Source organism: Cryptomeria japonica, chromosome 3, assembly GCF_030272615.1.
Source record: "Cryptomeria japonica chromosome 3, Sugi_1.0, whole genome shotgun sequence".
In the NCBI taxonomy this organism is placed as follows: domain Eukaryota; kingdom Viridiplantae; phylum Streptophyta; class Pinopsida; order Cupressales; family Cupressaceae; genus Cryptomeria; species Cryptomeria japonica.
The window spans coordinates 17347532-17361715 of record NC_081407.1 but is presented as its reverse complement, the minus strand read 5'-3'; the positions used below and the strand labels follow the sequence as shown (position 1 = coordinate 17361715).

The following is a 14184-nucleotide window of genomic DNA, read 5'->3' as shown; positions in this document are numbered from 1 at the left end:
CTTGAATCGATTTTAATTGCTTTGAACTGCTATGAAAATGATTCCTTGACCTTGCCTTTATATACGCTCACGGCAATTGCCACTTCTTGACAAGGGGCCAGCCTAGTTTGGACTTTTATATTATCTTTCAAATTGTGAACTATTTCCTCTTTAAGTCGACCTTCTTCTCACAGATTTTTGCATTATAAAACTGAATTTTTGGAGGGAAATTTTATGTTTTCCCATTCAGGTCGGCCTTGCCTTGAATTCCACATGTTTCACACTTTTGAAGGGCTACGAATACAAGATTGAGCGGTCATATTTCCAAGCAGATTTTCACATTGTTCATGCAGTTATCCTATGTGAATTTCTGCCCTGCTCAAGGATTCCTAGGCAGATTTTTTACTTGCTTGTGAATTCCAAGGCAGAATTTTGGGTTGTGCAGGGAATTCCTAGTGGGATTTTCATGTCCTCTTGCATTTTGTGGCAGAAATCCTAGGGTGTCTTGCAATTTAGTGCAGAAATCTCACCTTGTCTTGCAATATTGAGCAGAATTTCAAAGGGGTCCTACAATGTAGGACAGAAATGCAAGGTTGCTTTGCATTGTAGGGTGGAAATGCAAGGGTGCTTTGCACGATTGTTGAGCAGGAATTCTAGGTTGTGCAGAATTTTCAAGCAGAATTTAACATAATACTTGCAATTTCAAGCAACAACTCACTTAGGTTTTACATTTTTTGAACGAAGTTGCAAAGTGGCCTTACAATTTGAATCATAGTTGTATGTGATGTTTGCAATTCCAAAACTTTGCCTTTACTTGCAATTTTGCAAAATGTATCTCATGAATTTTGGAATTCATTGCAAATTTAAACAACTTCTTTCTTCATTGCACACCACTTTTACACTGTTGCTCTTTCAATCTTTACTTTCAAAATTCAAATTTTGCATTGTCAAATTTTTTCTAACTTTCATCCTTACAATGTGTTACCTATAAACATTTTAAACTTCCAAAGCCGCCCCCTCCACTTTTTCTCCCTTTGCTCTTATCACGGCCTTTCCAAATTTCCTAACCTCTATCGCGGGGTTCTTAGCTTCTAGAACCGCCCGATCATCCGACCAACTTGGGGAAGTCTGCGTAATGTTGGCACCTTTGGCAGTCGAACTCATGGTTGCTTTTGAAAGAAGTTCGATGGTTGCGAAGTTGCCCGATCTTCCAACTTTTCGACACTCTTTGTGTTGTGATGAATGTCCAGCCCTCTTGAGAATTTAAAGGACTCTATTGGTTCTAAGTAAGGACATTTGGTGAAGTAATTTCAAGTGGTTTTGGTACCTTGGGCGGCAGCATGAACGATGGTACAGATAGGCCTTGCTTGGGCATCGACGAAATTAAATGGGATTGTTAGATTGATAAGAATAACGGCTTCTTGTTGTTCCTCCTTCCTTCTCGTTGATTGCCACATCATGCATTATTTTCAGGGAACAAATCAAGGCAAGATTTATGAAGTACTGTCATTAATGGTCATTAAGCCATCCAAATACGAAAAAAGGTGGCAGCATACATTACTTCATTTGATGTTGTCATTCTTGCAGAGAACATTAAAGATACCTAAAGGAGAAAATTGTCATCATTTTTGCATGCATCAGAATGGTCTTGGCTCATGACGGTGAACTGCGTTTCCATAACCCAAATTTGAATTGGCCATAGATAGAGCAGGAGGATATAGTCCGATAGTTACGGTCTTTTGCATGGAAAGCACAAACTGATTCCAGTGAATATAGGAAGACCGTCTACCTATTAGATAAGATTGCAGAACAAGTCGAGAATCATGAACAACGTCTGTGAGATGAGCTAGCGGCAGAAAGAAACCCGAATAATTAACTTCAGCGAAATGGTGCTCCCAGTTGGAAGAGGTCTTGTAATGCAGCCTAATGCTAACCCAGTGCAATGGCATATTCTTTTGAGCATGTCTAACTTGTTCTGAGCTACCGTCTTTGATTGGGAAGAATTTGAAGACATCTTGCTGACGCTAATTGAAGAAGAAGAAAAGGCAGATGAGACCGACAGATGGATTGCGGAGCTGAACCCGGTACCTGACGATGGAGCCTGAGCTTGGTTGTCTTGTAGTCTTATCTGTTGTGAAGCGGTTTATATTTTGATGTTGCTCTATGGAATTCTTGTTTTGAAATGGTCATGTTCAAGACCGTTATCTTTAGTAACCATTTCTTGGAAAAGACAGGAGGATGGTAGCTTTAAATAAGTAGATTAGTTAATTTCAGAGGATCTTTTGGGCAAACTTTGTTTTTCTCATTAGAACAAAAACTTTTATGCATGTGGTTATCTGCTATTTTGATATAGAAGAACTACTGGTGGCTTTCATATATTTGTAATCTTTGAATTATGGTGTGTGGATGCTTTTTTGTTCTTTGAAATGGATATCAGTTGATGAATTTATATTGAAGTGGTAGATGATTTGAAATCTCAGTTGTTGTGGAATATCATCTGTGAATGGTGTTTCATAGTGGCTTTATTTTAAAATCTGAAAAATCCTAAAAATAGTATTTAGTTTGTGAATGCCTTTACAAAGCGTTCTGGTTAAAAGCTCTTTCCTTATTTGCTTTCTAGTTAAAAGCATATGGGTTGTTTGATCATTCATTGCAAATCATTAGAAGGTAGCTGCCACCTTGTAAAATAAGCAGAGAATCAGTCAGTTAGTAGTTTAATAGACTGGTTCAACTGTGGTTACATTTGTCATCTTCGTGGGCATGAAAATATAGAGTTAGGTGACAAATCTGTTAACCAACACAATGAATGATTTCACTTTCACAAACTTGGTTTTGCAATAAATTTTCTTTTACAATTTCGTCTTTGAATGGTTGTTTTTCTCTTTCACAATTTCAACATCGCATTTCTAGAGTGACCACAAGACTTAGGCATTTTCACTAGGACTTGATATTTTGACAAGGATAACATGCAATTCACACCCTTTCCTAAGATAAACCTTGCAATCCTACTTGTTTCATGAAATGATCACTTCATTTCCAAACATGACAAGGGTTTACTACCTTCTCCCAATAGCCAAGAGACCAAAACTACTAGCAAGCTAAACAAACAACTAATCTAGCAAGCAAAAAGAGGGGTCCCCATTTGCAATGGTATTGTGTGTTACAACTCAACACACAGTTTGTTGTGGTGGAGAGAGCTCATCATGGCATTTGCATGTTCGCGACCTATGACAAGCAACACAATTTCCAAATCAAGTTTTTGGGGTCATTCTGAGGTATGCAATCTTTCTTAAAGATTCCTAGAGATGTCCCATACCATCCTTGATAATCCTTAATCACTATCACAATCCCTTTTTGTGACATAGCACACCAAGAAGTGTCAAACTCCATTTCCTAGCTCCTTGTCAATCCCCAATGAACATGAAACTCCAAGACCCCAATGGTCTAGTAAAGTTTGACCTGATTTTTCAGATGGTTTGCAGTAGATTTGCTGCTTATATTTTTGCTACAAGGGATGCATACTAACATGATAGATATTGGATCCAAAGCTGAATGTTACCCTATTTTCCTACATTAGGAGATAGCCTTAATATGGCTTCTATGTTGCTTCTTGTTATAATTCATGTGCCTCTAGTGACTCATAATTTATGCTCAAAAAACTATAGAAAATGTTTCTACTCTTACATGTATAGTTACACACTTTGACTGTTCAGTTAAATATGTGTGGTTACCCACTTAAAGGACCCTTAACTTCTTTACACTTGTTGGTTTGTATATGTCTCACCTTGTCACAAAGTTGGTCTAGGGATCATTAAAAGTAGGGGGGTTCATTGTGTCTTCCCTTAGTTAATCAAAGGCGTGCTTCTAGATTGAAAGGCAACCTCCATTTTCCCATTGGCCATAGAAGGAGATTAAAGATGAACAAGAATCATGAATACCTTGCAAAAAATGTCTTCGCTCCACAATCAAATCTTTATTTTGCATTCGTTATCGTGCTGCTATCATTAGGCTGAGTTGATCGATAACCTATCTAAGTATTTTTTATTTATTTTTAATATTGAATCAAGTGAATAAAAATCTTAAGAGAAGCATGTGTTTGATTTTAATTATATGCTTGTAAGCACTGGGAGAGAGGCTGACATGCATTTGTCAAATCTTTACAGAAGACAGCAGCATTTGAAAATATAGCAGCCTGCATTTATTGTAGATTTCAAGTTGGCATTACCATATGAAGAGTTGATTTACATTAGAGCAGACTCACCTCAATTTTTTGTCATTCTTCATCTTGGAAGCTTAGGTTAGAAGTTCAAATATATCCACTTTATTTTCTAATCAAGTACTACTGCATTGTTTGGAAATATGATTTGTATATGCTTAAGAATACTTAACAATATAAAATGTCTGTACCAGACAGTAGTTATGCTACAAGTTGTCATCTTGTTAACATGCAAGCTTGGTGTGCATTGGGATTTTAGCATTTTACAATAAAATATTCTTCCCTTATCAGAAAGAAACTACCCCCTCGCAACAAAAAGGCGTCACTTAACTTTTTTGGTAGCAATGGGGTTTTCATTTATGAATATAGGAAATGCGAATTTTCAACATGCAATGTTTCAATACAATATTCCCTTTCAATCTACAACACTCAATTGTTTGGCTAGTTCTTTGTCTCACTGCTGTCACACCCTCTAATAAAAACAAGTCTTCTGTTCCTCTTTCTGATTTTGAGATTGAAAGATAAGTTTGTCTCATTTAGTTCAATTTGTTCTCTAGCATGTAGAATCTTATCTGTGAAGGCTAATTTTGGAATTCATTTTGTTCTCTTTGGCATGTATAGCCTAATCTATAAAGACACAATATTGACAGTATGCCTTATAATTTTGCATGGTAATTTACTTAACAAATGTGCTTTTTATGTTATTTACATTTATATCATTTCTAGCTATTTTTTTTATTTTCACGTAAGCTGTCTCCCATAATATTTCCCTGTTTCCAAAAGATTTTTCTCATTGATGATCATCATGGATGTTTTGTTTGGTGTTTAGAGATATCTAAATAAGAACCTTTGGGGATATCTTGCATGGATGTAAGGATTTGTTTTCTTTGCCAATATATGCACGTGAATCTCACAGCATAAAATTATTTTTTAACTGTGCAATTGTAGAGGCAAGGCAATAATATACCTTTATGCATTTGTCTGAGATATATTCTTGATTCTATGAATGCAGGTTGTAGTGATTATAGGGAATTCACAAAGTGGTCAAGATATCTCATTGGAATTGCTTAGTGTGGCCAAAGAAGTGCATTTGTCTTCAAAGTCTTTGGATGTCATGGAGGGAATACGAAAAATCCAGGCTAATCATCCAAATTTTTATCTAAAACCTGTGGTACAACATTCTTAATTTTTCCAACTCATTCAGATAGAAATGGATTTAATAAATGTGGTGGCATGAAAAATTTTAATATACAAATTCATTTTTGAGTGTTAGCAACATGTAAATACAAATCCTTTTTCTACCGTAACTTTAAAAAACCAGGAAAATTTAATGTGCAATCAGCATAACTGATGCCGAAATAGCCTACTCATGTGTGCTTTGCTCATGATCCAGGTGAAATCTCTTAATGACAATGGACTTGTGGCTTTTCAGGATGGTTCCTCTGTTATTGCAGACTCTATTATTCATTGTACAGGGTAAGACATGCTGATCCAGTTGCTATGATCCTTCCACACCACTTTTCATTGCACACTGTCTTATTGTTAGTACAGATGGTTTGGGCAGTACACTATGTCCTCTATCTGTTGTCTGTGACTAATGGTTTTCTTTAGAATACTTATAGCTACACCCACATTTGTGCTCACGGTATCCATTTTTTACAGGTATTCTTATTCTTTCCCATTTCTTGATACGAAGGGCATTGTAACAGTGGATGATGATCGTGTAGGACCATTATATGAACATATTTTTCCACCTTTGTTAGCTCCTTCTCTTTCATTCGTTGGAATTCCACGCAAGGTTTGTACAGCCTGAAATCTTTGAATGTCCATGGTACGATCCTTACAATAGGTTCAATTGTGAGGAATGCCAGATTGGCTCCATTCTTCTCCCTTATGAGACATCGAGTGTTTATTTATCTCCACATAATGTTTCTTAAATTTCATAACCATATCTTCTGGCTCATTACAGATAATAGCTTTTCCATTCTTCGAGTCACAATCAAAGTGGATAGCACAAATATTGTCAGGCAAGGCAGTTCTTCCATCAACAAAGGACATGATTAAAACTGTGGAGGACTTCTATGAACGTAAGGACATTGCTGGCATGCCCAAACATTATACTCACGATATTAATGAATTCGAGGTCACTCTCCATTACCTTGATTTTTTATTATTCACAATATTTACAAAGTGCATTATTTTTTCCTGCATTAATGTCTCGTTGAAAAACAATCTAGTTTAGTTTTCACTATAGAGTATAGAGGAATCTTTTATTGAAATGAGTTAAAAACCTAAGATGTTAACAACCAATATTTTGTTGAGCAACATGTTATGTGAAAACATTTGGCTTTGCAATACAGTCAAAGCATTTTCACGTGATGATAATGGCATTTTGCACTAAACATAGTTACTTTATAAAAAAGAATGCAAGAGGTGATAGATTCACTCAATTAAATGTATATCCTAGTTAATTATATCATGATTATTTCTACATGGCCATTGCATAATTTTAAAATGCCAGAGTTCACAATGTAAGATCCTTTGGCATACAACTGCTCACATCCCACATCATTAGTAATAAGTATAATGAAATACATTTACTTCATAATATAAAATAGTCTCTTTCCTTTCTACCATCTTTATTCTACATCTAACCCGCATAGAATATATTAAGTTTCATGTCTTAATGAAGAATAAAAGTGCATTTAAAAGGATTTGAGAAAAATTGAAACAATACCCAGCCATCAATAAGCAAGATTAAGAATAAAAATTATAAGGTCTATATGGTATCTCAAGGAATGCTCTGCTTCACAGTCCTACATCTGTATCACCAACTTCTCCAAAATTTGTGCTGATTGCTGGCCAAGATCCCATATCATATAAATTGCATGGCATCAGTATTCCTCTTCAGTCACAAGGCTGAATCTTGCACTGAAATCATAGAAATCACTACAAGATGCTCCTAAATGTTGATTGTGAACATTGATTGATGGCACCTGCTAATTGGCAATGACTTCCTCAGGTTTCCACCAATTGCTTCCAACTACTTCATATCAGCCACTTCTTGAATATTGCCATCTTGAAATTTATCAAATCAATGTTCTTCATTGTGCATGAGAATGTTATAAAGTTTGCTCTAGTGCTTCCTTGAAGGCATGTGTTGATGTTGAACATGGAACAATTAATACCTTTGTTGATTGCAGTACCATGTTATACATAGTATTCTTGTGATTTTCTATTAGCATTATCAACATCTAGCAATTTTGCTTCTCAGTTAGAAAGATAATCCTTAACGTCTCGATTTCCTCTTCCTGTTCACCTTCCATTTTCTTCTTTATAATTTGGTTTTGAAAATTCTTTACCCAACTTAGAATCTTCTTACTTGGCTATTATATTAGCCAATTGATGCACTATTTTTCACAAAATGTGACTCATGTTGAACTCTGCATCACGTCAAGGTAAGCTACAATATCAATGTTGAGCCATAAAACAAAAAAACTTTTTGGATAGAAAGAAAAATGCTTAACATGATCTAATGCAGCATGACGTCAGACTAGTAGCTAAGTTGCTAACTGTGAAAACACCTTCCTTAATCCATGCTTTTGTGTTTGGCATGTAATCCCAAGTTATTTAAAATTGTTTACAGAAAAGGTTTGATGTTAATCTCTGTTGTTGTTCTTGAACTGTTTGTGCAGTATTGTGATTGGTTGGCAGATCAATGTTGCTATTCTCGCCTAGAGGAATGGAAGAAACAAATAACCTTGGCAACTCTGGCTAATGCTGAGGCCAATCTGGAGACATTTCGAGATTCTTGGGATGACCAAGATTGGCTTGATATAGCTCTGTCGAGCCAATGTAAATTTTAACTTGCGTAAACAATGGATACTAAGTGCTGTACTTATTGGCCCATACAGTGCTGCAGCTATGTTTTGTAAAATGAGGGTTTCCTAAGATTTGAGTGATGACATTGTATAGGATGAAATTATTATATATTTGAAAAAAAATATAAAATATTGTCTATCTTTGAGCTCTAAGAGGTATATTGAGCATGTGAATTGGAGGTTAATGTTCTTGTTGTTCAGTACCAAAGATGCATCAATTAAATCTCAGTGATGATTAAAGAATATAATCTAATTAATAGGAATAGATTTATGGCTTTTGAGCCCTATTTATATTAGTTCAAGCCCTAAACACAAACAAACATTTTATTTTTAAAATTGCAACCAACTGAAAAAACTAATAGACTAATCCATTCTAGAAAGGATGATATGATTTATAAGGTCAATACTTCTCTTTTATGATGAAACTATTGAAACTGTTACTACGATTCACCGTATCACATGGCATTTGTACCATAATATATTTCGAGGAATGTGTATGTCTAACAAGCCAATTATATAACCCTTCAAGTTATGCAACAAGATTTTTCAGTGTTACTTATTATTTTAATGCCTTCTGAAGGGTTAATGAGCTCGTCAAATTCTATTACCACTAATGGACATGTTTTAACAATGGGTGAAGACTTGTTCATGATAATACCCATTAAAAACAATATAGAAAATAAAGGCACCCTTATGTCGAAAATGATAGTTCCAGTAAAGGGAATGGACAGTTGGATATGACAACAATTTTTCACATCTTTAAGAATTCATTTTTATAGCTCATTGTAAATTTTTTTGTTTTATCTATTTTTCTGATATCTATTGTATGTTGGTGATTAAGTCTCAACACCTATAAGGGTTAGCCAGTGGCTCTTAGTATCTATCAAGTGAGGTATGGGGCTCTATGTAAATTGGTTTGTCTTTTGGTTAAATATGGGGTCCTGTTGTGACGTTTTCACACATCGCCCCATTGCAAATGGGGACCCTTGCTTTTTTGCTTTTTTAGGGTTTGTTCTTTAGGTTTTTTAGGGTTTTGTTAGCTAGCCTTTGCATTTTTGAGTGTCGCCCAGGGGATCACATCGATAAGCAAGTCCGGCTTGAGTGAGGTCCTGATCCTGAAATTTGGCTAAGTCTGGAATGTCCTGATCCTGAAATTTGACTAAGTCTGGAAACTGAAAAACCTCCAAAAACTAGATTTTGCAATATAACTCCTGGAGGTCTGAAACCACTCTCAAACATCCTGAAAGTATATATGGAATATAACTTAAAGTATAAGAAAGAAGAAACATAGAAGGAAATTGTATTGTGGGCACTATATAAGCCCAGGCATTTCATTTGTAAAGGCTAATTAGCAATTGTTAGAGATAGTATGTAAATAGTTAGAATAGTTAGAGAATAGTTGGAAGCAATTAGAGTAGAATAGGAGGACAAGGCAAGAAATTGTTGCCATTGATTGTAAACAAACTCCATTTTCATTGAAGTAATGGTGAAGTGTGTCGTTTCTTGCAATTTGCATGGTTTCTTGTTGAGTCTTCAATCCTAGATGGTAGATGATTAGATGAATGGAGGAAATGCGATTGATTAATGGTGGAATTCGTACATCCATACTACTAGCAGTTTGTTGATTGCAAACTTGCCTTGTGTAGTCAACTGGAATCGTTCAGCTTAAGCTCAATTTCAAATTGTCGCCTCTTCATTGATATGCATCAACTTGGATGGTATCTATGCCTGCGGTGATGATTTGAACATCATAAAGCTTCCCTTAGAAGATCGCACTAGCCTTGTGTAGATGTTCCATTGATGTCAAAACAAGACCTAGTTGGAGTTTCATCAAAAATCAAATCATTGCTCCTACATTCTTAGTATTAGGATTAGATCCTCTCTTCACCCCCTTCCATTTTCCCTTTTTTTTGATCTAAGTTAGTGAGAGCTTGTGTTTTAGCAAAGCAGATCGGAAGTTCAATCACCAAATGTAAGTCCCCTTGTGATTCCAGCAAATCACATCATACCACGGCGAGCTTATCCACACGTAGAGACCCTACTAAAAGAACCTTGGAGTCTACCTAACTGATCCTTTATGCGAATCTTCAGCAGTTAGAGACTATTTTCTCAAGAGAGGATAAGATGCCTATGGTATTTTATTCTGTGTATGATGGTGTACAAAATACACGTCAACAGAATTGGCGCTAGAAGGAGGGCTGAGCATTTGAAAGTTCGATCTTGTCAAGTCACATAGCATTTGAAGAAATTTTCTAGAGCTTTTTACCCTCCTCCACGCTCGACAGAATTGAATTAGGAGTGCCTGACAGCGAACACGAACTCTTGAATCCAAGGAAGATCAGTGGAAGGTCATTTTCAACACTCGACATAGGTGGTACAAAGAAGGAAGGTGATCGTTGGGTCGTCAGTTGGACTTGCGCAAGAAGAAATCAAGCTGGAACCAATTGAACGTTCAAGTTGAATCCGAGATATTCAAGATCTCTCTTATTCCAGAAAATCAAAAAAAAAGTGAAAAATAGAAAATTAAAAAAAAAATCAAAAAATCAAAAAATCAAAAAAGAAAAGATTTCTCAATGGAGCGGCAACAGTTTCACGAGGAGCAACAAGTTGATTTTCCTGTACTTTGGTGGAGATTTAGATACGCAACTTTATCCACGAAGATTGTCCGAGTTCGCAAGACCAGGGCAGTGTCGAGTTCACAAGACAGAGGAACATGATGAAATGCATTGCTTGAAGTACTTATCAAGGATGGAATCGGCAGCACAGGGAAAAATCTTCTTTTGGGATGTCCCAAGGCCAGAAACAGAAGAAGGCAATTTCAGTGTCCCAGAGACTAAAGATCCTCTTCTAAGCTTCATATGGATGATCGAGAGTCAACTCATCTTGGATGGCAAAATGCGTCTTGAGAACATATTGCTACCATTGTGGTGTAGAATTCACAACTCACCTCACTCTGAATTTACTTGCTCAATATGTGAAATGGCTATCAATCAAGTCAGAAACCAGTTTGGAATGCCAACTTTGTCAGAGGAAGAGTGTATCATGAACAAATCTTGGGGTGCACATCTCACAGCCGAATTTAGGAGAACCTATGAAAAGGACATCGTTCCAGCATCTGAATGTGAGAAGGATCAATTGTACGTTGATGATACAAATGCACCTGAGGAACAATGTATTACAATGGATAGCTCGCCATGCCTTGCACCTGAAAAGGAATACCATGAAACAAAAGTTGAAGAATCAGTTGAGAATACTCAAACAGTAATAAAGGAAGATCTAGGAGTTGAACAAGCAATTAAAGGAGAAGATGACTCATTCCTTGAAGAATTCTCACTTATGCTACAAAAGGAGATCCTTGAGATTGAATTGCAGGAGTTTTCAAATGGCCTCATTGAAGAAGACAATCAAGTTGAGATGTTGAACAAAGAGATACAAATCATCATAAGTGAGCCCAGGTATGAAGAACAGTTCAAAGGGGCGCTTGAAGATTTCATCACCATTATGCTATTTGAGGAAGTGTTGAAAGAACTTGTAAAGGAAACGCAAATGGAATCACTGCCAAATTTTTTTCTAGATAAGCAAGTTACTGGGAGTGATATGATCCACCATCAGCTCCGACCACCTGATACTATGCATGAAGAAGAAAGGCCACCTGAGATTATCTTTGATCCACTAGAGGAGATGTTTGAAGCTCAATCCATCAAGGAAACTCTAATTTTTGAAGATATGCTAACAAAATTTCATGAAGATGCCTGGTTTATGCAAGATACCTCAGTGAAAACAGAGAATCTTGAGCTATTCAAGGGGGCGCTGAGCTTGTTTCAAGAAGAACTTCCTAATCAAGATCAACATATTGTGGACGCTCGTGGAATGATTCATCATCAATGGCGACCTCCTGAAGCAGCTGGTGACCTCGCTTCCGACAATGCAGTTCCGTCTAAGCCTGAAACATGCCAGGTTGTCTCTTTCCTTAATCCTAGCCTTGAAAGTTATTATGATTTTGATTATGGGGATTTTGGGAAAACAACTTGCATCTGGATTGATCATGGTCCTAACGAATTACCTCAGTTGATCATTTTGAGTGAAAACTTGCCTGAGTATGAGAGATGCATGGTGAGAGTTTGCCTTTCTGTATTTAAGGATGAATTTGCCCGATTGAGAACCATCACGTTTGCCATGCTCCTGTTGCACAACCTGAGAAATCATGTAAAGTCATGTATATATTTTGCTTCTTTGAGTCGTGTCGAGTCTAGGAATCTTGTATATAGGTTTAGAGTAGGTTTTCTTTTCGTGTTTTTAGGTTAGAGGTCTTTTGAGCCTTGTTCTTGATTTGCCTTGAGCCATTTGACTCATGATCCTGGGTGGCTCAGGTAGTTTAGATAGTTTGCTTTGGTGTGCGTTTTAGTTTAGTTTGCTTTGAGTCGGTTTGTCGGTTGGTTTGCTTTAGTTTAGGTGTCTTGAGTGGGAGCCTCCATTTTGTGAGAAAGGCGTTTGTGTTGTTGCCCGCACACTAGCAATATCCTGGGTCTTATGTTAGACTCATTTCTTAGATATCTATTCATGAAGTGCTCGGAATCCGAGGTTGTTCCTCTTCAGCTTTATCATCTGATTAGGACCTGTATTTGACTTGGAAGGGAATCATTTTCTGTGTCTTGATGCCGACATCTATTGATTACTATATCTTCACACATTAATAGACTCCGAGTCATTATGGTTTTCAGGCAAAGCTGCGATTGGTGAAAAATCCAAAATCTGGCTTCAGTGCCACCGCAATCCTCAAACCCTAGTAAGCTTCACTGCTTACGAGCCAAAGGAATTGACGAAGAGAAAAGGCACTATCAAAAGGAAAAAATGAGAAAAAAAGAGAAAATGAAAGAGAAAATGAAAAAATGAAAAATGAGATGAAATAAAATATCAAAATTGGCTAAAGGGAATATGCGAGTAACTCCATCGGGGCTATAGACGCCTGGCTGGCAATGGAGCAATGTTCGTGAGCTTGCGGCGATAACCTCGTCGGGACTATAGACGTCTGACTGGCAGCGAGGCTCTATCCAGGATGCTTTTGAAGTTCAGATAAACTACGTAGCTAATCACAGGGGAACCTAAAGGTTATAATTGTCTTGTCGAGAGGAATAAATACACTTGCACACACCTGGGTAATCAAAGACTAAGTGTCTAGATTTGGTTAAGGATTCTCCTTCTACTTTGAGTGCATTTTCTAATCTCTTGATGAGCTAAGATGAATTTTCCAGAGGTTCTAGGTGTCGATTGAGTCTTTATCTCTGAAATGTTTTTCAACATTTATTCAAGGTGGCGCTAGATGTTGTGACGTTTTCACACATCGCCCCATTGCAAATGGGGACCCTTGCTTTTTTGCTTTTTTAGGGTTTGTTCTTTAGGTTTTTTAGGGTTTTGTTAGCTAGCCTTTGCATTTTTGAGTGTCGCCCAGGGGATCACATCGATAAGCAAGTCCGGCTTGAGTGAGGTCCTGATCCTGAAATTTGGCTAAGTCTGGAATGTCCTGATCCTGAAATTTGACTAAGTCTGGAAACTGAAAAACCTCCAAAAACTAGATTTTGCAATATAACTCCTGGAGGTCTGAAACCACTCTCAAACATCCTGAAAGTATATATGGAATATAACTTATTCTTATACTTAAATGTTATATTCCATTAAAATTGTCCTAATAGAGAGTTCGAAAAGTCAAATTTCGCTCCTGTCCTTCACAGAGGACCAAGGCGAAGCGCTCCTGTCCCTCGCCAAGGGTCCAGAGCGAAAATGCTTAGTTGAGCCATTCCTGACCGTGTTTGGACGAATTGAGACATCAAAGGCATGGTGAAGGACGAAATGAGCATGATAGAGCATCCAGACTTGATCAAAAACAATGAAATGATGAAGTTTTTACCTAGAGGGTCAAATTCGCTCCTGTCCCTCACTGAAGGACCAGAGCGAAATTCTTCATAAGGTACGATCTGGGCAAAGATCAAGCAAGTTTTATGTTTGAAGGTAAGAAAGGAGATGAATTGAACCCATTGAAGACAAATTGAAGATTATTAAACGTCAACAAGGGACCCAAATGTACAAATTCGCTCCTGTCCCTCAGGAAGG

At 37.0% G+C, this 14184-nt stretch overlaps 1 protein-coding gene across 1 annotated transcript in view; it reads left to right on the top strand.

Moving 5' to 3' along the window:
• LOC131049117 (flavin-containing monooxygenase FMO GS-OX-like 9) overlaps window positions 1-8215 on the top strand; it is a 52978-nt gene extending 44763 nt beyond the window's left edge. Inside the window, exons 3-7 of the mRNA XM_057983139.2 lie at window positions 5208-5366; window positions 5589-5671; window positions 5858-5993; window positions 6165-6338; window positions 7891-8215. Of these exons, the coding sequence (XP_057839122.2) occupies window positions 5208-5366; window positions 5589-5671; window positions 5858-5993; window positions 6165-6338; window positions 7891-8061 (723 nt within the window). The 3' untranslated portion in view covers window positions 8062-8215. The remainder of the gene's footprint in view (window positions 1-5207; window positions 5367-5588; window positions 5672-5857; window positions 5994-6164; window positions 6339-7890) is intronic.
• The last annotated feature ends 5969 nt before the right edge of the window (window positions 8216-14184 follow it).